Below are 26,192 nucleotides of genomic sequence, written 5' to 3' on the forward strand. Positions count from 1 at the left end.
CCTTGAGTGGTGAATATGTGAAGTCTTAGCATGCTTCCAGATCCTTGAACTTAATTGTGATCCTTGAGATCCGTTCCTTGAGATCCGTGATGGATCTTTTTTGGTAGGAACTTTTTTATTCTTCCCATTTGACTGCTGGGGAAACTGAGGCCTATTAATGCCCATTAAGTAGATTTCCTGATTCAGGGCCACATAGTGAGGACTCGAGCCTCCTTCTGGGTCTCCCTATTTAACCCTCCTGGGAAAGGCTCACAGAGGGAGGAGGTAGATGCAGTGTAGGCTCAAGTCCTATCACTCGTTAGTGACATTGGTTGACTTTCTTATTCTATGAAATAAAATTCTCTGAAAAGTATTTTATATTTCAGAGTTGTGGAGTCTAAATGAGAGACTGGATATGAGAACTTCAGAGGTCATCCTATAAACGCAGGAAGGCATCAGAACCGCAGATCTAGAGCTGAAAGAGCATCTTAATTCAGTTTATTTTTCTTCGTATGGAGTGTGCCTCAGGTCTGAGGGCATGTGGCAGAACTGAAGGCGAAAGCTAGGTCCTCTGCCCTCCAGGCCAGTCCTCAGAACCAGCGGTGGCATTGCCAGCCTTCAGCCAAGGCCTAGCTTAGCTTGAAGGCACCGAGATCCAGTGTGATGGCATCTGGGCTGCTGCTTGTGTAGAAGCATGCTCAAAGCTGGTTCTCCAAGTTGCCTCCTTTCCCTACATTGAGTGTAAGCTTCCCTCTAATGAAATACAATCGGTGTGGTAGGTCCAGGGCCATCTTGTCCCTGGCTCAACTCCAGAGAAGTAGTGGGGGAGCTGGTGGTTAGTGCTTCCCCTGCTCCCAAGTACAAGAATGCCCTCCAGAAGAAAAAACAGGGGGGCAGCTAGGTGATGCAGTGAATAGAGCTCTGGCCTTAGAGTCAGGAGGACCCGAGTTCAAATGCAACCTCAGACACATGATGCTTACTGGCTGTGGGACCCTAGGCAAGTCACTTAACCCTGATTGCCTCATTAAAAAGCAAAGAAAGAAAAAATGCCCTCCTTCCTGGTCCTTCAGGGCCTGATGCCCTCCTCCCCACCATACAGGACATAGAGATGAATACGCTTGGGTCTGAGGACTCATGAACCCTGATGGGTGACACTGACTTTTAGATGTCGGAGATATTGGGGAGCCAGGCTGCGTTTGGGGTATTAGCCTCACCTCTGTGCCCCTTGGCATTACTCTAGAAAAAGGCTGCCCCCTTGTTTCCCACAGAATGTTTTAGGGGGCATGGAGAGTAGGGAGAGTAGGGAAGGTAATGATCCATGAATCCGGACCTCAGCTTCTGCCTTTCCCCAAATTAAGTTGGATTAAATGACTGACTCCCTCCCAGCTCTAACCTGCAGATATGACAGATACTGGCCACCCCACTAGTCCCCAAATGGCAAGGACAGTAATGTTAATATTTAGCTATGCAACTTTGGCCAAGTCACTTCCCTGGTCCACAGCTTTCTAAATGAGAGGGTTAGATTGGGTGGTCTCCAAGGTACCTTCCAACAATAAGCCATCTTGGAATCTAAGGACGCCATCCACAAGCCTTTCTGGGCAACTGGACAAAACAAGTTCTCCAACCCATTTCAGGTTTTCCCCCCTACCCCTTATCCACTGGGGGGCAAAGTGGAAAGAACACTGTTTGGCACGGTGCCTGGCCCACAGTAGGTGCTTAATAAATGTTGATTGAGTGCTCTGGCAGCCCCCCCATGTCTCAACTAGTTGACCTTCTGAAATTTCAAGTTTCCTCCTGTAAAATCCAGGTATTAATCTTGCCTCATTTGACAAGGCATTTGGGAGAAAGACTTTGCAAACCTCAAAAAGTGCTAGAAAATTAGAGGAATTTTGAGGTTGAGGGATTCCTACATCCTCCAGATGGCCCCCAATCTCTGGGTCAGGGCCCTGCCTGTCCTCTGCAGCTACTGCTGCCAAGTCAGGTGGGGGCAGTGCCAGGATAAAAGTTCCAAGTCTGCCCTTGACTTCTGGGGTCAGCTTCCTTTTAGATCCTGATCAGTCATAGCAACCTCAGGCTCTGGCTGGTACTGTTGTTTTGTGTTGGAGTCTAAGGCACATTCTTTTTTTTTTTAATATAAATTTATTTATTTTTAGTTTTCAGTATTCACTTCCACAAGTTTTTGAGTTCCAAATTTCTCACCCCTTCCGCCCACCCCAAGATGGCATGCACTCTGAATACCCCTTCCCCTGGTCTGCCTTCTCTTCTATCTCTCCCCCCTCCCTTCTCTTATCCCCTTCCCCTTCTATTTTCCTGTAGAGCAGAATAGACTTCTATACCCCATTTCCTGTATTTCTTATTTCCCAGTTGCATGTGAAAACATTTTTTTTAAACATGTGTTTTTAAAACTTTGAGCTCCAAATTTTCTCCCTTCCTCCCTCCCCACCCACACTCATTGAAAAGACAAGCAACTCAATATAGGTTGTACATGTGCAGTTATGCAAAACACTTCCTTAGTAGACATGTTGTGAAAAACTAACTCTATTTCCCTTAATCCTATCCTGCCTTCCCATTTATTCTATTCTTTCTTTTGACCCTGTCCCTCCTCAGAAGTATTTGCTTCTGATTACCCTCTTTCCCAATCTGCCCTCCTCTCTATCACCCCCTGCTCTCTTGTCCCCTTCTCCCCTATTTTCCTGTAGGGTAAGACAGATTTCCATACCCAATTGAATGTCTATGTTATTCTCTCCTTAAGCCAAATCCTATGAGAATAAGATTCCCTCATTCCCTCTCACCTTCCCCTGTCCTCCACTGTGAGAGACTCTTCTGGGTTTTTTTTTTTGAGATAATTTACCCCATTCTACCTCTCCCTTTGTTCTCCCAGTATCATCCTCTCTCATCCCTTAACTTTATTCTCCAGATATGACCCCTTAATCTTCAACTCACCCTGTGCCCTCTATCTATCTATCTATACATACATACATACAATTTTTTTCCTTCAACTACCCTAATACTGACAAAGTTCTCATGAGTTACAAATATCATCTTTCCATGCAGGAATGTAAACAGTTCAATCTTAATAAGTGTCTTACGATTTCTCTTTCCTGTTTACCTCTTCATGTTCCACTGGAGTCCTGTATTTGAAAGTCAGATTTTCTGTTTAGCTCTGGTCTTTTCATCAGGAATGCTTGAAAGTCCTCTATTTCACTGAATGACCATTTTTCCCCCTGAAGGATTATACTCAGTTTTGCTGGGTAGGTGATTCTTGGTTGTAATCCTATCTCCTTTGCCCTCCAGAATATTATATTCCGTGCCCTGCGGTTAAAGCACATTCTGAAAGCCCAGGACTTGGCAGCTACTGGCCCCCAGACCCCAGGAATCAGTGGTATTTGAATCCTGTTAGCTGGTTGTTTTCCAGAGCCCTTTATCTGGGTCTCACACCAACCCTATGTGGTCACGTCCTGGAGCAGGGGCACCCTGGACAGTTCAAAGGCAAAAAGCTTCCGAACCCCTTTTCAGAGTGACGTTTCTAAATGCACAAAGTACACGGGACTGCAAAGGACACCGACTGTATCGAAATAAAGATGTGAATTGTCTTTCCCACGCAAGTTCATGAGCAGCCCTGGACTCCCGTTAAGAACCGCTGGCCTGAAGCTTGTTTTGATCCCCATTTTAGAGGTGCTACCTACTAGAATTTTAAGCCCAGTACTCTTCCCTGACCCCCAGTCCCCTCCAGGTGATGGCTTGCTGCCCTTTATTGGAATGTAAGCTTCTTGAGGACAGACTGCCTTCACGGGTGTATCTGCATCCCCCGGCACACATTAGGACGCACTGCTTTCTCTGGCTCCCTAGCCACTTTGGCTCTAGGCGATTTAAGAATGCTGGGAAATTTTATGAGAGGTCAGATGATGCACGGGTAAGATAAAAATCCTCCTCCGAGTCCCAGCTTTCTTGTTCTCTAAGCTGTGCCATCCAAGGTCACACTCAAGGACCAAGAAAAAAGTGCGGCTGGGGGGGGGAGGGTGGAGCTTCCTTCCTCAGTCAGACCACCAGAGGGGGCTCGACCCAAGTGCTGAGGACGGCGGCTTGTGGCCGTCTGTGGCCGCCAGAGGGGGCTGCTGTCTCAATGCAGTGAGGGACCCTGGACCTGAGCCTAGAATCCTAGGCTGGAATTGTCTCCACCCCTTTGCACACGTGGGACGTTAGGCAAGCCACTCAATCTGGCCTGTGCTCGTCAGCAAAGTGAGGAGGGGCCAGAGGCTGTCAATATTCAGCCTCCCTGGGCATCTGAAGTCCTCCCATCAGTGTGGTCCTTACCCTTGTCCCTAGGGCCTCCCCTCCACCCCCTTTCTCAGGCAGCTGTGCAAAACCTTCCTGGGCCCTGAGCCAGCCAGGCCCTTCTCCCACCCCCAGAGCAAAGCAGGGCTGGACAAAGTTAATAAATACACAATCCAGAATTTATTACAAACCAGGGCTCCCCCGCTGTGCCCCACTGGGCACCCGAGCAATAAATAACCGGAGAGGGCACAGCTTCAGGGGATGGGGGAGGGGTGGAGTTAAAAACAAAGTGACCGCTAGCCGGGCTAACTCCAGCCCCACCTCGCCTCCCTATGGCTCTTGGTATGGGGGCCAAGCAGCTCGCCTTGCACCCCGGTACAGTACAAGGGGCAGTGGGGCCAAGGCAGCCAAGGACCCCCCAGGAAAGGAGACGGCTCATAGGATCATTTATTTCAAGCCCTTAAAGACCCCAGTGCCTGTTTCCCCCTCCCCATCCCCCAGAGGGGTGAGGGGAGCTGGGAGAAAAAGCACCAATGAGAGGCACCTGAGGGAAGGGGGGTACGTGGCAGAGGGACACAGTGGGAGCCCAGTGGGCAGCGGAGAAGGGCAACCTGGCCTAGTGTGGTGAAGGGGGAGGGTTGAGAGAGGGGGGACCTGCCCCCCTCCCCGTGCCCCTGCCCTCCGCAGCAGGGACGCCCTTGCCCAGGCCAGTCCTCAGCTCAGGATCTTCTTGGGCAGCTCAACAGAAGCACGGATGAACACAGCATCATCACGCACGTAGTTGCGCTTGCGGATGTCCTGGTGGGAGATGAACTTGGGGTAGCCAAAACCCAGGGCGCTCTCGTCCACGGAGCCCCTCCAGGTGCCCGGCTTCTGGAAGTTCTTCCAGTGGGGGTCCGGATGGAAGGTCTCCGTGACGTGCTGGGGTTTAGTGACTGTCGGGTCACTCTGGTCCAGCAGGGAGAAGGTGACCCGTCGGGCGAAGGGCCACTCCAACAGGTTGTCAAAGGCGCCGGGCAGCACTCGGATGTACAGGGACAGATGGGTCCCCTCCCCGCTGCCGTTGCCATTGAGGAAGGCCGATACCTGGAGCTTGTAACCGTACTTGTGGGTGTAGAAGGCCGGGCTGAAGCATTCGTGGTTGGAGCGAGCCTTGGCCTCCTGAAGGCGGCGCCCGTAGCCGCCAATCTTCCAGATCAGGACTCCATCGCAGCCCACCGACAGCTCTTCCACGTCTCTCCGAAGCTCCTGCAGCTCCTGCCGCTGCCGACTCACCAGGGCACACATCATGGCCAGGTGGGGCTTCACGCTGTCCTCCATGTGACGGCCCATCGCCAGCTTGGGGCACTGCGGACATCAAGAGGGAGGGCAGAGATCCAGGTAGGGTCAGGGAGCAGGTCCTGGTTCGTTAGGAGAAGCCAGCCTGGGCAGCCTGACTGGACATGGGACACACCGCATACTTGGAGCACAGCAAAAGGAGCTGGCAGAAGGTAGGAGCGCAGGTGGGGGTGGCTGGGGGCGTCCACCATCCCATGATCCGTCCAGTCCAATCCCCCGTTTTGCCGAGGAGGAGAGTGGGGCCCGGCTCACATAGCTCCTAAGAAGCCCCGTGTCTGCCATGTTGAGGAAAGCTTCGGTCCCAAAGCTAAGGACACTTACCCGGTGTTTGCAGCCAGCATCTTTGAACGGGCACAGAACAGGGGCCGAGCTGCAGTTTTCTTTCAGGTGGCTAGACAAGTCCTCTCGAGGAATGCTCCCCATTCCACACTGGTTGGGGCACGGTACAGGGTAGCGGGGGCACTGGTGCTGGTGGTTCTGGGGTGGGGAGGGACAGAGCAGTGAGTGGCTTCTGGAATCCTAGGATTGGGGGGGGTGGATTTGGAATCAGACCTCGCCTCTGCCAGCTTGACCATGGGCAAGTGACTTCCCCTTCCGGGGCTCCCAGACTTACATCAAATGAACTAGATACTCTCTGAAGTCCCAACCAAATCTGGATGTGGAAGTGACCTCGGAGGCTCCTCCAGACCTGCCCCCCTCAGTCTTGCAGACGGGATGGATGAACTGAGCCACTGCCTGGGAGCCAAGCTGGCACGGGCATCCCAGTTCTTTCCATCTCTATTCCCTTGGCTCCCTACCCACTCCTACCCCACCTCCTCCTCATCAGGGCACAGGAAGGGGGCAGCTCACCTGGATGGTATCAAAGACAAACTCCTTGCTGCAGTAGGCACAAGGCTGGGTCCGCTTGGGACACTCCGTTATCATGTGCTGCCCCAGCAGCCGCCGCATCATTCGGGCCCCGCATTTGTTCTCACAGTACACGCTCTCCTGTGGGCAGACACCCTCGTGGCTCTAGAGGCCAGGGTGGAAAAGAGAGAGAGCCCCCAGAACCTTTATCCTTGGCGACTCCAAAGTCCAAATCCCCACTCCTAGAATACTGGTCCATCGCAAGGGCCCCCACTTCCCCCTGGCCACACCCCAATGACCTGTCTCCAAGACCTCAGGCTCTCTGCCCCTCCTAGTCGTAGTCCCCCTGCCTCCCACAGACTCCAGTCTGGTCAGTCTCCTTTTCCCCCTTTCCCCCACATACCTCATAGGCTTCCCCTGTGAAGTCGATGCCACAGAAGTCACACTTGAGCCTCCTCTTGGGGCATTCGTGTTGAAGGTGGGTAGGCAGGTCCCTACGGCTCAGCTTGGCACTACAGCGGTTGGGGCAAGAGACCACGTTATAACCGCAGGAGCTCAGATGGACCTACGGAGGATGGGACAGTCATGCTGGGCTTATCCCAGAGGGCTCTTCTGGCTGAGCCTGGGCATCTCCCCCCAACTCCTCCTGAGGGCCTGGGGGCTCCGTTCACCTGCAGGTGGCGTAAGGCTCCAGTCCAGCGACAGCCCTCCTCACTGTGGATACAGCGGATGACCAGGCTCAACACCTGGACTTCTAGTTCTGGGTCTGGGTAGATCTGGGAGGGGAGGCGTAGGTTAAGGACCTCCTTTGACCGGGGAGGCCTAAATCCTTGTCCTGGCTTTGGCATCAACTCACTGTATGACCCGGGACAAGTCATTTCGCTTCTCTGGGCCTCAGCTACCCCTTCTGATACGTGTGGCCAAGGCTCCTCGCCCATGCTACCATTTTGACTCCTGTTTTGTTATTTTATGAATTTTAAGATTCTGTGTTCTCTACTCCTCTCCCCACCACTCCAGGCCCCATGGACAAGGCAAAGGTAGCCAGTCCTATCCAGCTGGGCTCCAGGACCCACCCCCTCGGCTTTCCTCCTGGCTCCTCCCCATCCCAAGGCCTGAGCTTGGAGTGGGGGAGGGGTCCCTACTCAGGGCCCAAGACTGGCTCCAAGCCCAGGCCCTAGGACAGAGGGCGGGAAGGCAGCTTCCTGTGGGCACAGAGCGGTCTCTGTGAGCCTTGGAGCACTGACCCCCCCCCAGGCATTGTGCCCAACACCCCCCTCCCCTCAACCGAACACACAGGGCAAACACCAGTGACTCCAGTTTGAAAACTGGTGGAGGAGGGGAGGAACAAGCCTCCTTTGTGGGGGCACACAGAGCCCCTTGCTCCAGAGTTGACATTGGCACTGTGCTACTGCCCTGACTGCCAACACCCCCTCCTCCCCACAACCAGTCGCCAAAATGAGGCTGGTGTTAGAGGAGGGAGGATGGGATGGCCATTGGGACGCCCACTTGGCACCCTACTCTCCAGGCCTCACCTTAGCATAGTCCAAAGGTAGCTGATCCTCAGGACATTTAAAAACTCCTTCACTGTAAGAGGAAAAACAATCCAGAAGCAAGGGTGAGATAAGCCGGACCCTGACTCCCCGCCCCCCCCCAGTAAATGCCCTAGGCTACAAGTAAGCCAGGAGCTGCCCACCTCACCTCCAGCTAGCTGCACCCCCTCTTAGGGCACTTTAGACCTCCCTTTGCCCCAGCCTCTCTTATCTGTGGGCAAAGAGGAGGAGATTATGGCCACACCCCCCCCCCCACCCCCAGCCTGGCCTGACTGGGCTGGCCCCCCCAAGCAGGGCTGGCCAGACCGGTTCCCAAACCTGCCTGCGGCAAGAAACAGACACACAAAGGGTGGGGAGCAAGGCAGCCTTCAGGAGCAGTAGCCTGCTCCTCCAATGTTCCACCCTCCCCCCAAGCTGGAGACCCCCTCCCCAACTCCTTTCCCCATGGAGGAGGATGGAGATGCACAAACCACAGGGGCTATGGAGAGGGCAAAGACAGCTGCTTCAGGCAGCATTTGGCCAAAATATGGCAGCTGCTGCTAACTCATCTGCACCCCCATGGCAGCTGGGCTCCTCCTATTACCACCCCCCCAATCCTAATCCATCACTTACTTAGCTCTACAACTTCTCAGGGAGCAGGCTGAGAGTACAAGGGCAGCCTCACCAGGGCTACTCCTGCACTCCCCCACCCACAGCCATTGTGATGCCAGGGCAAAGGTCATTCCTGGAAGCCCCACCCTTAGTGTCAGATCTCCCCCAAAACAGGGGAGGTGGGGGGGCTTGGGAAGTAGGAGGGGACTGCATGAGCCATGAGACTGCTGTCTGGGGAACGGTTCTGGTCCTCCATCCCTGGGTGCACTCAGGTCTATGCCAGGAAAATATATGCCCCTTCCCCCGAGAGCTAAAATATAGGCTAACACCTCGAGGTTCCCCCAAGCCTGAATCTGCTCTCCACCTTCATTCATTATCCCTTCCAAACCCCACCTTGCTGCGCCAGCCTCTATATCATACCCACTCCCAGTAACTGGCAACTCCCACCCAGTAACAAAGTGTTGTGGAAGACCCTGCGCTAGGGCACGGACCCATGTGTGCCTGACAGCCTGTGGAAGTCTTAGCCACCCCTTCCCAGAGGTGCCCCAGGGGCACTGCATTCCTGACAGGCAGTTCTGAGTCAGGTGGAAGGAGTGGGCAGGGGGCAGGCAGAGACAGGAGTAGCTCAAGGGGCCACGTGGCAGTCGGCAGCTTCCAAAGCACTGGCACCTTCACGGGCATGGTCAACCCCGCACCTAGCTGCCCAGACAGTCTGCTGTTTCCTGATCAAGCCCCTAGGTCCCCAAGCATCCAGACTACTCCATAACCACTAATAAGTATGCTTTGAGGGACTCTGACCATACTTTCAAATGCTTTATCTAGTTTACAAAGAGTTTTCCTGGCAGTACCCCTAGAAGCCAGCTGCCAAGGGGGTTCAGCAGTCCAGTGTTATTCAATTATCCTCAATGCCAAGGGACAGTGCCAAGCCATCTGCCTACCTGTGTAGAGAATGCCTAAGAACTGGCCTATGTAAATGAATGGACTGTCTGGGAGAAATAGGCCTGGAGGGAAGTGGGGCTCCGCTTGACTTCTTTCAAGAATGTGCTGAGTTAGGAATTTTAGAAAGAAGGGGGAAGGGACTGGGTCAGCTCCCCTCCCTCCCATCATGAGCAAAGACTCCACCTTGAGTGGCACTAAAGCCTTGGTCAGGGCCAGGGATGGGGAAGGAAGATAGCGTTAGACTGAACTTTTCCCCCCGACAAACATTCTCAGGGGAAGCCTGAAGTGGGGCCCCTCCCCAGTGGAATCTATTCCCTTTCTCCCTCTCTAGAAGGACCTAAGGAGGCTGGGCTGGGGGTGGGGGAGAAGCAGCTGCAGCAGAATTGACTCCTTCATCAGCCCAGGCCCCGGAGCCAGCCAGGAAAAGAGACTGGGGTTGGGGGGGGAGAGAAGGGGTCTGTCCCTATAGAGAACTAGAGTCCAGAAAGAGGCTTGTTCTGGGGAAAGAGCCCTGCCCCCACCCACCCAGGGCCTGGGGGGAAAAGGCAGGATGAGTGGAAGGGGTGGGAAAGGAGGGTTGGGGGCCTAGAGAGAGGAAGAGGGGATTTCCGGGTGGGGGAGGTGGGGAGAGAGGCCTGGAGGCAGAAGCGGGGGAGGGGGAAGGCAGTTGGACTTGGCAGCCCCATCCCCCTTCCCAGCTTCCCCCCAAGACAATATCTGTGAAGGGGGAAAGGTCGTGGGGAGGCCCAGGGACTCACTAACTTCGAAGTCCCCCGTGGGGCCAGCTGTCAAGGAAGGAGGAGGGGAGGGAACATCTGGAAACCAAGGAGGCAATAACCCAGATGTGTAGGCAGCAGGCCTGAGAAGAGGAGCCCAGTATATTGGAGAAAAGAAGCCTGAAGGGTCTGGCAAGAGGAACGGAAGACAAAGGATAGGCCTGAGACTTCCGTTCAGGCTCTGTTCCTCCGAGGGGCTGAAGGGCAGGAAGAGGAAGGGGCAAGGAGCCCCCTCACCTACTGCCCCAGTGGCCCCCGATTCTCAGTGCTACAGGCTCTCCCACCCCCCACCCCTGGCACACAGTGTGAGCAAGATGTGGCCCTCGCTGAACTCTTCTCTCCCAGCTTGGACTTTGAGACCAAACTGCTGGAATTCCTCCAAAAAGAGAAAGAGCAGGAAAGGGGAGGGCAGAGACAGGGAGATTCCTTCCTCCTTTCCCTCCCCACCCCTTTCTCTGGCCTCCTTAGGCTTTTCAGTGACACTTTTCTGATGGAATTTAGGAACAGTTTAGCTTGGAGAGGCAGGGTGGTGTAACGGATGAAAAGCTGGCTTCTAAGTAAAACAAAACAAAATAAAACCTGGCCTGGGTTCAAATCCAGCTTCTGCCCTACTGGCTGGGTAACCTCTCAGTACCCCCAAACTATGTGAGGCTCTATATGCAGCAAAGCAGGTGCCAAACTGCTCAGGTGGAAGGAGTTTCCTCATTCTGGAGTCCCCTACAAGCTGCCCCAGTGAGATACAGCAGGTGGGAAGGGCTGTCTAGGAGAAAAGCATTTCCATTTTGACACATGCATATCTCCTCTCCCCTGGTAGAAAAGGGTCCTGGGAAGAATGGGAAGGGGGCTGGAGTTTTGGGTGTGAGGAGAGTCTGAGTGATTTGAAACATCAGAGGAGGGGAAGCCAGAGAGTCAGAGCATGGGGTGCTTGGGAAAGCTTTCCATGCCAAGGAGATCTCTGCTGGTCATAAGGGAGAATCAGAATGAAGAATGGGGCTGGGGCAGGGGGATCCTTGAATCCAGGAAAGGGAGACAAGGCAAAGCTCACTTCGTTCCCTGTCCAGGATACAAATCTCTAAAATCAGCCCACAGAAAGGTCCAAGAGAGGAAGCGGGAGAAGGAAGAGAGGGCAGGGGAAGAGGGAGAAGGAGGAAAAGGGGTAGAAAGAAAAGGAAAAGGAGGGAGAGAAATCTCACACCGGAAATATCCTAGAGAGCCCCAAGACCAAAGACCCTGGGTGTCTGTTGGGATCACTGAGGCAGGCTGTCTGCCTCTGCCATCTCAACCCTAAAGCTCAATGCCCCTTCTGTAGCCTGCTTTCCCTTTGTGCCCTGGGGGTTGGCACTAGCTTGGGGGAGGGTTGTATTAGAGTGGAACAGATGGTCAGGCAGGCAGGGAGACAGATACACAGTTCAAGATAGAAGCTAGCTGTGAGTCCTAGTGAGGCATAGCAACTTTCTGGCCTTTACCTTTCTCTGCCCTCACCCTTGTGTGGGAGGCAGTGGAGGAAGCTGATTTAGTTCAGGAGTGGGAAGAAAATAACAGGGACAAAAGGGGGTGGAGAAAATGCTGGGGATGGTGCATGAGTGTGTGAATATGTGTATGGAGGGCGGGGAGGTGGTTTGCTTGAATCACCCTCGGCTGAGTACACCAAAACTATGGATTGCCCACTGTTTAGGAGAGGCTTCCAAACCAGGGAGACCACGGTTCCCGTCACACATCTGACCTATGCAGGCTTTGTGACCCTGGACAAAATCACTTAACCTCTTCAGGCCTCATGCAGCTTTCTAAGATGGTAAATTGCCGAGAAGGTCCACACTGGCTAGCATCGGGAGATCCGAGTTCCCTACCCCAGTGAAATCACAGGTTCGGTCTCTATCCCTATCCTGTGTATGAGGGGCACTGTGGAGGGACAAAGATGATTCCTTTTAGGTGGGAGATCCCTAGGGAGAAGCTTGTGACCTCCGATTCCTCTATCCCCTGTAAAGGGACCCCGATGCCAAGCATCAGATCAACACACCAGACTGATGTTTATTGGATTCCTTCCACAGACCATCCCCAGAGTTTCCAAATCAAGTGATCCAGGGGCCAGGTATGGGCTAAGAGACTCCTCCAGCCTGGCCTCTTACTCACACCACTCCCTACATCCAAGTACTCCTTTCTGGCGACACTTATCTAGCCCCTTTTTACCCCGGGTGTGCAGTGTAGACCCTATTACTTGGGGAGGGCTGGGAGCCCTGAGACCTCACTGCCTGTACCAGAGGAGCCCAGGGGCAAGTCTGCACGGACTGTTAGGGGATCTTTCAAGAGTTCTTTGGGGGTCCCGCCTAGAAAGGGGCAGGGGCTTTTTCCCTAGAGCCGCTGGGACCTAGGTTGGCAAGTCGGTGGTGGGGGCGGACGGGTGGAGAATCTTTCTTTCTCTGTTGGGTGCCTGGGGAGAGTCCAGGCGGAAGAGAAAGTAAGGTAGGGAAGGAAGAGGTAAAAGACACCGAAAAAAGGGGGGAGGGTCCCCTATTGTGCTGACGTCACAACCTCTCTTGATGTCATCGCACATTGTTGTTGGGGGGCCCCAACGAGGTCATGGGAGGAGGGAGGGGGTGACCTCTGGCCGGAGCGGGTTCGGGAGTGGGCTCAGTAATAAGACAAAGGGTAACAGAGCTCCCTTCCCAGCCCGGGCCGCCCCACCCTCAGCCCCACCTGCCCCGTCACCGTAGTGGCCGCCGATCGCTCGATCTTCCTTTGTTACTCGGGTCTCTCCTAACCAGAGGCTCAGAACGCTCCCTCTCTCCCGACCCCTTTGTTCGAATCCGGGCCCCGGGGGTGCGGAAAAAAAGGGAGAGGGGAAGCCTCCCCATTCCTCTCGCCCGGCCCAGTAGGGTTACACCCCCCCACCCCAGCCCGCCCAGTCCGAAGAAGCTTGCCTTCCCCCATGGGACCCCGGCGTCCCATCTGCAGCGCGCTCCCTCGCCTCTCCTGGGGATGCGGGTCTGAGACCTCCCCCCCGTCGCCCTCGCCACCTTCCCTCTCCGGCCGGTCCTCCCCCCACGAGGGTCCTCCAGGTCTCACTCGGGCGTCGCCCTGCCTGGGGATCCCTGGCGCCCCCGTGATCTCGGGCTCCGGCGCCCCTGCGACACCCGGGGGTCCCCACGCACCTGAGAAACTCCTGCAGGCAGGTGTCGCAAAAGCGGTGGCCGCAGGTCGAGACCTGCACCGGCTCCCGCATGGCTTTCCCGCACAGCGGACACAGTAGCCGCCGCTTGGGCTTCTCCAGGAACTTGTAGTCGAAGCCGGGCATGGTGGGCGGCCGGGCGGCCGGGCTGAGAGCCGGCCCCGGCGCCCGCGGCCCCCGCAGCCAGCCAGCTCCCCAGCGAGGCACGGCGCGGCCGGCCCACTAGTGACTGCAGCCCAGGCGGCCGCCGCTCCAGGTCCATGATCCGGCCCCTCCCGGGGCGGGCGGAGTGGGGGCGGGGACGAGGGCGGAGCCCAAGCCGGCCGGCCGGTCCTAGCGCCGGCCCCCCCGCTACCCCCCCCCCCACCGCCGGGCGCCCCGAGCCCGTCCCGCAGGGAGTAGGGGGCGGGGACAGATGCCCTCCAAGCTCTCCCTCCCTCTTATCCACCCTGTCCGCCCAGCCTTGTTCTGGTACCCGGACCTTCACCTCCCTGTGCCCAGCTTTCTCATTCATTCATCTCTTTCTCTCTTGTGCGTGTCTCTGTGTGTCAGTCTCTCTCTGGTCACTTCAATCCGAAGAGTGCCTTGGGTCTGCCGTTTGGCCACCCCACCCCCACCTCAAGGGCTGGTTTCCCATTCCCTCCAGGCTGGCTCCCTCCCTCTGGATCTCCCCCCCCCGCCCCCGCCCCGGGCCTTAAACCCAAAGCAGGTTAGGTAGGGGCCGGGCAGGAGGCAGAGGATTGAGGGAGAATGAATCACGCTCTCCTCACCTTCGGTGCGCTTCGCTGACTTACTCAGCTATATCCGGAAGAGGGGGAGGGGCTGTCTTCCCCCCCCCCATCTCCTTACCCCAGTGGGGGAAGAGCAACTACTCCCCACCCTAATGGGGAGTGGTTGGGGAGCCCTCCCTCGCTGACCGCAGAGGGAGGACTGCTTGGACCCTAAGGATTCTGGGACCAGGGCCAAGTGAGAAAATAAAAACACCCACGGACCCAGGTGCGAATCCACCAGCTGGGCCAAGGAGACTGCCCAAGCCGCAGGACCTTGGGGCTGAACCCGAACTTGCATTTTTCCGAGAGGCTAGGGGCTGAGGAGGGAGGGGGTTGCTGGCTCCAGGGACAGAGAAAGGGGGCGAGGGGGGTTGGTTAGAGTACTGTCGGCAGGGGTGGGCCCTATGCAAATCAGCAGGCTATTTTGGAAGCCCTAGTCTTCTGGGACCCAGCGGTGAGAACGAAATGAGCCTGAGGCCAGGGTTTGCCCCAGCTCCCCGAGGACCCACGTGTCAGGCCCAGGGGTCCAAGCGTGCCAAGCAGCAGCAGCAACCGGAGGCCACAGGGAAGAGCTAGGGGGGAGCTGGAAGCAGGGCCCAGGCCAGCGAAAGGAGGGCACCCATAGGGGAAGGGAGAGAAGAGACTGGGCCTGGGCATGGTGCCAGGGGAAACCTCAGCCCTGGGGCACCTGGCTGCACCCACATTCCTCCCCTGGCTGCCCAGCAACCAAGGTCCCGGGCTTATCCGTGCCCTTGGGTGCCTGTGTGCTACACTACACCCCCCCCCACCACACACACACACACACACTGCTTTGTAATTAACTCGGAGGCAAACAACCTGGTCTTTGGCTTCCTTTTATTAGCCTCACTCCCCATCCCTGTGGGGCTCCCCTCCACTCCCAACACATACACCCCCCCTCTCCCTGAAGGGAACCATGAGATGCCATTTTAGAGCACCCCTCTGGCATCCAGGGCTTCAACAAGAAGCCTGTCTAAGGAAATGTCCCTTCTCACACAAGCCCTGGGAGAGAGCTGTCCAGGAAGGCCTTTCCAGGGCTTGAGTCTAGGGAGCAGAGAGGAGGCGGCTGGCCGACGCTGGAAGCCAGGTCCAATCAGGTGGGTACATGGCCACTTCCTCCCTCCCCACTTTTTTATCGTCCTCCCTGTAGATCTTTACACCTCTGCCCTTACCCAGGTGGCCCACACACTGCCTCTTCCCCCCCAAGATCTGTGGCTGTGCAAACTCTGATACCTGCTGGCCCTGCCAGTGTGGGGGTGGCACCTTTCCTTCCGGACATTCCCCCTCCTCCAGGCCATAGGGACAAGCCCAAACTTGCCTGTACTGGCTTGGAGCCATGAAGCCCCAGCGTGGAGTGTCCACATTGGCAGGTTGGAGAAATGAACTCACTCACCTATCCTGGATTTGGGGAAGTGGTCTTGGGGAAACACACACACACATACACTCTCTGCATGCCTGTGTCCTGGGGGCCTGGCATGGTGAGTGCCTGACAGGGGCCACCTGCCCCTTTCCTGACAGCCAACTTTGTTTGCAAAAGCTTTCAGAGGACCAAAACCAGGCCTTGATGCTGACAGGGTGTGCTGCAGGCCTGGAGTGGGGGGAAGAGAGGCAGACCGTGCCTGGCAATGGAAGCTGGCACTTAACATTTACTGAAGGAGCTAGGGGGATGAGACTGGCATTTCCAATCCCGTGGAAGGCCTGTGCCCTTGGCATTCCAGGGGAGCTGGGACACAGGGTGCCAGGCTCCCCTACGCCTAGAGATGTCTTTGATGTATCACTGTTAAGTCACACCACTAGAGGTAATATCCTAAATGACCAGGGGGCATTGCCCACACTGGAGTCAGACACCCAGTACAGCTAGGGGTGGCAGGGGGAGGAGGGTGAGGTCTCTGTTCTCTGTTGGGGCGGAAATCCAGCTTGAGGTGCTCAGGGTGGTATGGATTCCTCTGTGGCAGCTGGAAGACAGAGTAAAGACACCAATTCAGCCCCTGGGGTGGGCAGGCTTCAAGCAGTCCAAAAACAGAGTCTTCACTGGGGGAAGAGAGAGGAGTATGGGGGAGAGGAGGGCGGCATGGGAGTTAAGAGGAGGGGCATGTAAGCTCAGAAGTCTCCTATGAGGGCTCACCACCCCCCACCACAGCTTCCTGTGACCTGTCTTTGCTCTCTGGTTGGGACAGGTGCTTTGGGGGGGTTTTCCAACAAGACAGTTAGGGGGAGGGTACTGACTGCCAGTTCTCTTGCCAGAGGGTCCATTCTCTAGCCCAGAAAGTGGCAGAGACCACTTGGTGGTGCCCATAGGATGCCCCATGTCCCTGTGACTTCAGGCATCAACGAGACCCTCCCAAGAGGGTCTCTGGGAATTCATGGTAAGATACAAATGCCTGCATTCAGAAGCTGAGAGCGTTTCCAGTGCCCACTCTGACCTGGGCAGAAGGATACAGGCAAGGAAAGCAGGGAGCATCCCAGGCCAAGAGGCTGATAGGCCCAACCAGGGTATCTCTGGGGGACAGACTCACGGCGGATGGCTAGCAGGGTGTTCCCATGGCAACAGGACACAGAGGTCACTGTGTAGGGCTGAGTTTCATCCAGCTGCACAGGCCGAGGGAACCCAGCATCCTCATCCTTGCGCCCCAGTCGGCCGCGGGCACCTTTGCCCCAAGTGTACACATCTCCTTCTGCCAGTGAGAACCCAAGGGGAGTGGCCAGAAGATAGCTCCTTCCCCATTGGGGCACCCATGGGGCCCAACCCTCATCTACATGGTACTCCTTCCTCCCCCTATTCACACCAGGATCAATGCGGACTCCACATTGTTCTCCAGATCTAGTCCTGCTGAGGTCCTCACATCAACGTATTCCTGGGCACTGACTGGTGCCCCTGACTTGCTCTAATACACCAGGGTTTGTGAGATCACAGACCAGCTGGAAAGCTGGCTATGAGGTCACCTGAGTCCAGCTCCCTCAGGAGAAAACTGAGGCCCGGGGGAGGGAAAGCAGTGCCCTGAGGCTACCCAGGGAGTACATGGCAGAGGCAGGATCTAAGCCCACGATCTGTCCACTGTCACAGGCTGACCCTCTGGGTACTCACAGGCATCACTGATGTCCACTAAGTTTCCAGATGCCCGACACTGCCCAGAAAACCACCTGCTCCTTACCTGCGCTAATGGCCACGGTAAAGGCATCCCCACAAGCCACCATCACCACCTTGATCCCCTGGAGCCCTGCCACCAGGCAGGGGGCTCGGCTACCCCGGCGGGCACTGGTGCCCAGCTGCCCATGCTGGTTGCTGCCAAATGTGTAGCATTGCCCAGAGGCTGAGGGAGAAATTGGGTGTGAGTCAAGGGGTCTCCAAGGAAAGAACGAGTCCTGCTTCCCTCCTCTTAACTCCAAATTCAGGTGCAGAGAATCTGCCACTCACCTGTTACAGCAGCGGAGTGGGCAGTGCCCACATCAACGCTCACTAGAGGCTCGGAGTCGAGGGGCACAGAGCCCAGGGGCATAAAGCTCAGGGCTTCTTCCACCTGGTCATGGGGGCCAGGCTCCTCCCCAGGGGACACTCGGTCCAAGCCCAGCTTGTTAAACCTGCAGGCAAGTCAGGGAACAACACTACGTGGAAGGAGGCCACCAGGACCAGTGGAGGTAGTCTAGAACAGGAGATGGTCCTCTCCTCATCTGTCACATCAGGAACTGGCAATAGGAGGGCACAAGCAGGACATGGGAGGCTCACCAAAGGAAGAACAGAAAGGCGATGAGACGGGGAACTACAGACAGTCCAGGAGGGCTTCACTAAGGGGAGAGGGTGGGCTGGGTGAGCCCGCTACAAGACCATGGCGAGAACAAAGTCCCCCTCGTGCCTGGGGCTGTCCACGTCCTGGGATGCTGCTGTGGCAGGAGGGCCGGGCACCTGACAAACGGTGATGGAATCGAGGGGCTTGAGGGCTGTGGGTGGCCAGTTCAGCCCTGTCCTCTCACCTGTTACTGCCACAGGCCAGGGCCCGGCCCGGCACCGTGAGGATCATTGAGGAGTCAATGCCACACACCACCCACTGGGCTTCCTGTTCAGGGGGCACAGGCACCTGCTGTGGCGAGCTGTGAGATTCCCTGGTGCCCAGCCCCAGTCGGCCTGCCAGGCAAGCAGAAAAAAGGATGAGTCCTGGGGATGGAGGGAAAAGGAGCAGGCTGGGGCAGGGAGGCAGGGCCCTGGGGAAAGGCAAGCCGGGAGCAAGGGGAGGTGGGATGAATTAGAGCTAACAGAGCACAGTTGGAGTCACAGACCACTGGCAGGGCTGGAAGAGCACTGAGAAACGAATCCAACTCTTCTATTTCACAGATGGTGAAACTGAGGCCTGGAGTGAAAGGTCCTGCAGACCTTGACAGAGCTGGGGGCTCCTCTATCCTTACCCTGCCTTTGAATATCCTTCCCACTAGACCAAGAAAGGGGCCTCCAACCATCCATGGTATGTGGGATGGGAGCGCTAGAGGTCCTGGGGTATGGCACCAGAAGGCCGGTGGTAGGGGCCTGTTAGTACAGGGGGCCGGCCCTCACCACCATCCCCACGGCCCCAGGCAAACAGCTCCCGCTCTGTGGATAGGGCCAAGACGTGGGACGCCCCACAGGCCACCTGCACCATCTCATAGCCCAGCAGGGCCTCCACAATCGTAGGCTGGAAGGGGAAAAGAGGGGGAAATGGGACCTTGAGGCTTTCAGGGCTAATGCTGGCCAGCCTGTCTCTCCTTGCCCCTCCTTCCCCTGGAGCCCAGCCCCAGCCCAGAGACCGAGAAAGGCCCAGCCCCTCTGAATGCTAACTGCAGGCTAGAAACCCCTCTTACGGTGGTCTGTCTCTTTAAATCCCCTCTCCTTCCCCCCCCCCAGGATCCGACCAGGTGCAGGCAGGGGCAGGTGTGGCCCCCATGGGGGAGGGGAGGGTTTCTGGGGATTCCCCTCCAACCCCCCAGGAGGCAGGCTCTTTGATGTTTCTTCCCTCCACATCCACACACACCTGGCTGAGGTCGGTGAAGCTGCCATGGCCCAGGCAGCCGTTACTGCCACTGCCGAAGGTCATGATGATGCCTCTGTCTGAGGGGGGCACAGAAGAGGGAAGGGCTGGATCTGGGCCGTGACAGGGACTAGAGTACGTGTGGGTGGGAAAGAAGTGGGGAGAAGAGCAGGGCCCTTCCTTTCTGGGGCTTGTCGGCTGCCCCCCGGGAGTCCATAGCTGGGGTCCTTCGGCAAGCTTCCCGCCTCAGTCGGGGGTCCAGCTGCCCACATGCACCCGCCCCACCCCAGGCCCACACCTCATGCTGCCCACTGCCCCATACCAGTGAGACAGGCAGTAAAGAGGTCCCCACAAGCCACATGCTTGACAGTCACTCCCGACTGGCCCTCCAGAAAGCGGGAGATGAACTGAGGCTGGTGTTGTTCCAAGGCTCCCGGCAGCAGGATGCCTCCACCGACGCCCATGGGAGGCGCCTGCATCGGATGGAGGGGTGCTGAGCTGGGGGGCCGAGGCACCGGCCCTAACACCCCCGGAGCTGGCTCCCCCTGGCTCACCTCCCACATGATGAGGCGCCCGGACCGAGTGACGCCAGCCTTCTGGGTGCGCCCGGCCGAGACCTGGACCACCTCAGTGTTGAGCATGGGCAGTCTCGTGGGGACGCTGAGCCCGCCACCCCAGGTGTAGACGGAGGACAGGGGAGGGGGGATGGCTGGCCGGGGCAGTCCCTGGGGCACACCTGCAGGGAGAGAGTGGGGGAGGGCTTCAATGTGCCATCCCCTGGGACTGACCAAAGGAGGTATCATGAGAACAGCTGGACCCTGGGACTTCTCCAAGCTGTCTTAGGAGCTAGTGAGGGGGGATGGGAGTAAGAAGTGACATCTTCTGTCTAGTGACTGGAGCTGTGTCTTAACTGACTCTCTACAATCCCTATCTCATACAGGAAGTCACTGCTCTGCTCAAAAAGCTGCTGTGACTCCCTACTGCCCAGTAAATAAAGCATGTGTTCTTGGTACTGGCAGTCAAGGCTTTCCACAACATGTAGGTGGGGAGCGCTCCCCCACCTTCCCAGCCTTCTTTCCTTCTACTCTCCCTCACGTTTCAGCCAGACCAGGCCACCGTCCACCCTCTACGTCCTGTTCTGGTCTTGGGTCCCTCCTGTTAATGTCCTTTCCTTCACACCGTTTACAAAACCTAACCTGCCCTGCAAGGGCGTGTCCTTCAGGTGCTCCCCCCACCTCCCAGGCATGTCTACGGCCGCCCCCTGGAGTCCTTCCCCTGACTCGCTTTGGTTCCTGGCCCGGGCCTCCCCCTCCTCACCACCTCCTCTCTCCTTCGCTTTCTTCCAGCCTCTCCAGGGGAGTCTTTTCCCAGCCCCGCCCCCAGCCAACACCCTCCTGTCCACGCACTCTGCGTCCATCCCGTAGGAGCCTTGGGACCTCCAAGCCACCTCCACTGAAATGGGAGCTACTGGAGGGCAGAGGCAGTTGCTGCCTTTCTCAGCATCCCAGGAAGCGATGCTCGTTGACTGACATCTCTTGTCTCTCCCCCGGGGCGGGCTGAATCTGCCCCCTGCCATTAGGCAGGAAGCTCTCTGAGGTCAGGCCTACCTCCTTCTGGAACCCCAGTGGCAGTTAGCAGATGCGTCATTGAACTAAACCGAGGCCAGGATGGAGATGGGGAGGGGATGGCCGGCAGTACCCCCAAAACGGACTTACCGCGGGATCGGGGGCCGCCTGTCCTGCCGCCTGCTCGGCCACACGGCATCGCGGGCACACTGCCCAGGGGCTTCTCTACCCTGTGGGATGGACGGACAGATGTTGGCTCAGCGGTCACTTGGCCCCTGGTGCCTCGAGCTCACCTACCCCCAAGGGGCGATATGTCACATGGAGGCAGGGTGGGAGCACGGCCAAACACGAGGGCTGAGCCGGGACCAATGCTGCCCCCACCACATTGCTGCACAGCCTCTAGCCAGTCACATAACTTCTCTGGGCTAAACTGTAAAACGACGGGGTTCAACCCAGAGGTAGGCTGGTGAAGCAGGATCAGAGGGCCTGGGTTCAAATCCTCTGTGCCATTTACCAGCTGTGTGGCCATGGAGGCCTCAGTTTCTTCATTTGTAAAATGAAGAGCTTGAACTGGGTGCCTCGTGAGATCCCTCCCCCTACAGCTATGACTGGTGATGCCTAGCATGCCTCTCCCCAGCTCTGGGTGCATCACTTGCTCTGTCCCCCATACCCGCCGCCCTCCCCCGGCCCTTGCGAAGCTGTCTCTCCCTTCCCGTCCTCTCCCTCGTGCCCGCCTCACTGGCCTCTTCATCCTGACGCTGCCCACATCAGTGTAGAGATTCAGCAGCGCCCGGACGCAGAGGGGCTGGGCCATGATGTGGCTCAGTGGGGGCCGTCGGGAAGGCTCCAGGCTCAGCAGGCTGAGCACCAGCTGGCGGAGTTCAATGCTGTATCGATCTGAGATGGGTGCGAAGGTGCCACTCATGATCTTCAGCACCAGGGCTGGGAGATTCTACGCAAGGAGAGCCAAGGCTGCTCAGAAACCTTGTGGGCAGCACGCCAGGCTGGGCCAGGCCGGAGAGAAAAGAGCCAGTCCCTGCCCAGACACAGACCTGCCCCGGGAAGCTACCAGGCTGATGAGGGAGAGAAGACACAGACTCGAAGCCCAGTGAAGAAGAGGAGACGGGGAGGAAAACAGCAGTCACACCTCCAAGAAGCCAGGGTGAGAGCCAGGTGGGTTAATCAAGGAAGGTTGCCTGGAAGAGGTGAGGGCCTTGAACATGACTGGAAAGGAAGAGAGGCATGAGGCTTGGCAGAGAGGTGTTAAAGTTAGGGTCAGAGAGGAGGAATTCTGGACGACAGAGAAGCCTAGTTGGGGGTTGCCAAGGGAATGAGGGAGTGAGGTGGAAAGCCTGCTCTCCTGCCAGCCCCCAGGCTTACCGCAGCCTCAAAGGCCCTCTTGAGGCTAGCCAGCTCATAGAGAACACAACCCAGGGCCCAGATGTCGCTTTTCTGGTTATAGGGCTTGCCCTCACACAGCTCTGGGGAGATGTAACAGGGGGTACCCACCACCTGCGGAGAAGATGGTGAGGATTAACAAGAACTCAGCAGAGGGGCAGCTAGGCGGCACAGTGGATAGAGCACCGGCCCTGAAGTCAGGAGGACCTGAGTTCAAATCCAGCCTCAGACCCAACACTTGACACTTACTAGCTGTGTGACCCTGGGAAAGTCACTTAACCCCAATTGCCTAAAAAAAAAAAGGTAAAATAAAAAACAAAAACTCAGCAAAAAGAGGTGGGGACACAGACTGCCGGCCAGTTTGACTCCGGCACAGGCCCTCATCCTGCAACCTGGGCAAAGTCACTTCCCCATCTCGGCCTTGGTAAGACGCAGGACTGAACTAGACCTCAAAGGTCCCTTCTGGCTTTAGAGCCGTAACCCCATGCTCCCATGCTCCTCCTACCATCGTGGACTGGGGAGTCTCTCACAAGGAAGAGAGACCAGGCTTGGAAAAAGGCCCCTCCTCCCGTTTCTCCATCTTCCTCTGTTCAGCTGCGGTGTGGACCTGGAGAGGCCAGGGAGGGCCAGAGGACCTCAGGGACCATGAAGTCCCACCAGCCACCTTGAGTCGCACACCAGATTACAGACAGAGCTGAGGCCAAGAGCTCGGGGGAGGGGAGGCCCCAAAGCCTGTCCTGGAGCCCGCCCGCTGCCCCGTGCCCACTTGCAGTGTAGGCTTTGCTCTTGCTGCTCAGAATCTTGGAGATGCCGAAGTCACCGATCTTGACGATCATCCGCTGCTTGTCCAGGAGGATGTTCTGGGTCTTGAGGTCCCGGTGGAGGATGAGGTGGGTGTGCACATGGTGCAGGGCCAGCAGGATCTGGACGAAGAAGTGCAGGATGGTGTCCTCGTCCAGGAGGGAGTTGCAGCGCTTCTGGATGTAGTCGGCCAACGTGCCCCCTGTGGGCAGAGAACGGCATGAGGCCATCCCCCACGCGCCCGAATCCCGCGGCCCTCGATGGCATGGAGCCTCACCCTCTCCCTGGGCCAGGAACAGTCAGAACGTCCCTGCTAGAAGGGACTCTGGGGACCGAGCCCTCCCCGTACAAACAAGGAAACCGAGGCCTCGCAGGGAAAGGACTTTCCCAGCATCGCCACAGCAGGGACAGAGGTAAAACTCAGGTTCGGTGGGAGGCTCTTTCCAAGCCCAGGCAGAGCTAGGAAGGAAGACGGCAGCAATGAAGGGGCCCCGGGCGGCTCAGGCATTCTCATCCCACCCGGGGCCAAGGATAAGCCAACGGCCGGGGAGGTGGAAGCTAAGGACACTCTGAGGCAGGCAGGGCTGAGCGGGGCACCCCCACCTGGGGCGTACTCCATGGCGATCATGAGGGCCTTGTCCTCCAAGAAGTTCTCGTAGTACTCGATCACGTTGGGGTGGTTCAGCAGCTTGAGCACCTGGCACTCGTTCTGGGCGGCCAGCCGCTCATCCTTGGTCATCTGCTCCACTGGGATCTGCTTGATGATCACCAGCTTCTGGTCGGCCTTCCGAAGGCACAGGTGCACGATCCTGAAAGGCCCGGGGGGCACAGGGCTTGGTACACAGCAGGCATTTAATCAATGCTGATTGACAGGAAGACTTGGATAGGGAGGGGCAGGCTGCCAGGAGTGCAGCAGGCATGGGGACAGGGGGAGGGGCTGGAGCAGGGATGGGGAAGCTGCAGCCTCGAGGCCACAAGTGGCCTTCTAGGTCCTCGGGTGTGGCCTTTTGACTGAGTCCAAGTTTTATAGAACAAATCCTTTCATTAGGGGGATTAATTATGATATTATGTTATATCCTAATACTATTACATTACTAATAAATGATATTATAAATAATGCTATTATTACCACAACCTGGAGGCCACAGGTTCCTTACCCCTGTTCTAGAGGACCATCGAGAATTGAGAATAGGATCATCTGGGAACACTAACCCCATTTTATAGACATGGAAACTGAGGCCCCCCCAAAAAAAGGTAAGTGACATAAGAACTGAGAGCAGGGTCATCTAGAACCACCCACCCCATTTTACAGATGGAAAAACTGAGGGTGCCAGAGATTGAGTGACTTGCAGTGATCACACAGCTATAGTGCCAGAGGTGGGACTGGAATTCAGGTCCAAGCCAGGCGCTTTCGCACAGGATGCAGAGCAGAGGGGCAGGGGGCGGCTGGAGCTGGGAAAGGAGGGGACACCGGGTATGTGGGGCAGCTAAATGGACAGGCCACCCTGGAAGTGAGTTTGAGCCATGAGAAAGGCGTGGTCAGAATGGGGGCGCGGCCCCAAACGGGGCGTGCTCTTCGAGGGCGGGACTTCAGGTCCCGCCTAGTTGTGGGCGAGAACCAGGGCCGGAAGTGGGGGCGGGACTTCCGAGAGCTGGAGTGGAGCCCATGACGGCCAGGCTGGCGCTCCCAGGCCTGCTGGATCCGAGCTGGGCGTGTTTGTCCTTTCCTCCTCGATTGTGCCCTACCTCCCTCGCTGTCTTCCCCATACCCGCCCGCAGCCCGTGCCCTGCCTCACCCGAAGGCGCCTCTCCCCACCACCCGGATCCGCTCGTACTTCTCCATGGCGTCCCTTCGGGCCCGCGCTTCCGGGACCCACTACGGAGGCCGCGGGGGTAAAAGCGCGCCAACGACGCATGCGCAGACCCCTCCGCCTGTCTGCGTGTGCTCCCCTCCCGGCCGGAGAGGGGCGGTGCTTGGCCCTGTGTGTTGGTCGCCCCCCACCCTTAATCTCCTTAACTCGCTGCCTTCTACTCTGCGCGCTCCCCTCCCTACCCGCTGTTTCCCTTCGAGACCGCTGTAGGTGATATTTCTAAAGCGCCGTAAAGATTACAGAGTGCTTTACATACGTTAGCTTGAGCCTCCCCTCTTCCGCCCAAGGGAATCCCCGTTGTACGGATGGAGAAACTGAGACTCAGAGAGGTTGAGTGACTTGCTCCAGGACACACAGCAAGTGTCAGAGCAGAGATGCAAACCCCAAGCAATCCCTCTGCGTTTTCCCATCACACTGCATTGTCTCAGGACCTCCCCAGGCTCCTTTACTGGCCCCTACAGGAGTCTTTGGCTCACCCAGATCCGTATTCTCCCCTTCCCGTTTCCCCCCACCCTCTTCAGTTCTCCTCCCACCCTCGACGTCTCCTTGCGCTGCTCTCCTGTCCATCTCTGCTGCAGCTCCATCCATACCTGGGCATCTCATACTCCATCACCTCCAGTGGTCCCCTATGAAGTCCAGGATCAAACATGAAATCCTCTTGGGCTGTCTTGACCCCTTCCCACGCTTCCAGTTTTCCGCCTTACTCTTCCAGGAATGGCACTGGCCTCACTGCTTTCCTTAGCACAAGGCGCTCCATCCCCCACATGGAGCATTCACCGGCACTGGCTGTGCCCCATGTCTGGGGGTCTCTCCTTCCTCATCTCCACCTCCTTGGCTTTCCTCGATCCTTTCAAGTGTCAGCTAAAGTCCCATCTCATTTTCAGCAAAAAGTCTTTCATAGTCCACTTTGAAGGCTCTAGCCTTCCCTCTGAGTCAATCTCCTGTTCATACAGTATGTAGCTTTAGATACTGTTGTTTGCATACTCTCTTCTCCATTAGCATATAAGCTTCTTGAGGTCAACGACTTTTTTTTAACCTTTGTTTTATCTTCAATCCTTAGCCCAGTGGCTGGCACACAGGAGGTGATTAATAAATGCTTGTCAAATATCTATCTTTTCATTTACCCGGTCTTCAATTCCCACCCAGAGTGCCTCATTTCCAGCTTCCTTGATCCCTCCATCTCCTCTGCCCAGCTCAGAGAACGCCTGAGCTTCCTACTGCTTCCACTGCCTTTTCTACCTTCTCTCCATCCTGGTATAATGAAGTCTGGATTTCAGTTCTGCCCTGAACACTTCCTAGCTGGGTTACCATGTGT

The 26,192-nt window shown here is 56.8% G+C and overlaps 2 protein-coding genes across 6 annotated transcripts; both read right to left on the reverse strand.

Moving 5' to 3' along the window:
* Positions 1–4,415: 4,415 nt before the first annotated feature.
* TRAF4 (TNF receptor associated factor 4) lies at positions 4,416–13,734 on the reverse strand. Of its 3 annotated transcripts, none has more exons than XM_020963208.2 (7): positions 13,444–13,734; positions 7,971–8,022; positions 7,110–7,214; positions 6,842–7,003; positions 6,442–6,603; positions 5,914–6,069; positions 4,416–5,601 (listed from the first exon to the last, which is right to left on the reverse strand). In XM_020963208.2, exons 1-7 carry the CDS (start codon positions 13,584–13,586, stop codon positions 4,969–4,971), a joined length of 1,413 nt encoding a protein of 470 aa, XP_020818867.1. In that variant the 5' UTR covers positions 13,587–13,734; the 3' UTR covers positions 4,416–4,968. The 3 variants fall into 3 exon arrangements, with proteins under 3 accessions (XP_020818867.1, XP_020818866.1, XP_020818865.1); XM_020963207.2 differs by lacking the exon at positions 13,444–13,734 and adding an exon at positions 8,601–12,049 and having other exon boundaries at positions 6,442–6,579; XM_020963206.2 differs by lacking the exon at positions 13,444–13,734 and adding an exon at positions 8,601–12,049.
* A 1,337-nt stretch (positions 13,735–15,071) lies between these two features.
* Positions 15,072–24,937, reverse strand: NEK8 (NIMA related kinase 8). 3 transcript variants are annotated; one of them, XM_020963204.1, is made up of 16 exons: positions 24,803–24,937; positions 24,307–24,458; positions 23,610–23,815; positions 22,976–23,208; positions 22,188–22,319; positions 21,551–21,759; positions 20,958–21,037; positions 19,797–19,978; positions 19,565–19,715; positions 19,246–19,322; positions 18,792–18,909; positions 18,218–18,368; positions 17,664–17,827; positions 17,401–17,559; positions 16,765–16,923; positions 15,072–16,203 (listed from the first exon to the last, which is right to left on the reverse strand). In XM_020963204.1, exons 1-16 carry the CDS (start codon positions 24,920–24,922, stop codon positions 16,175–16,177), a joined length of 2,322 nt encoding a protein of 773 aa, XP_020818863.1. In that variant the 5' UTR covers positions 24,923–24,937; the 3' UTR covers positions 15,072–16,174. The 3 variants fall into 3 exon arrangements, with proteins under 3 accessions (XP_020818863.1, XP_078010923.1, XP_020818864.1); XM_078154797.1 differs by lacking the exon at positions 16,765–16,923; XM_020963205.2 differs by lacking the exon at positions 24,307–24,458 and having other exon boundaries at positions 24,803–24,912.
* Positions 24,938–26,192: the final 1,255 nt, after the last annotated feature.

The sequence above is a fragment of the Phascolarctos cinereus genome, unplaced genomic scaffold, assembly GCF_003287225.1.
Source record: "Phascolarctos cinereus isolate Bilbo 61053 unplaced genomic scaffold, phaCin_HiC Scaffold_5;HRSCAF=322, whole genome shotgun sequence".
Lineage (NCBI taxonomy): Eukaryota > Metazoa > Chordata > Mammalia > Diprotodontia > Phascolarctidae > Phascolarctos > Phascolarctos cinereus.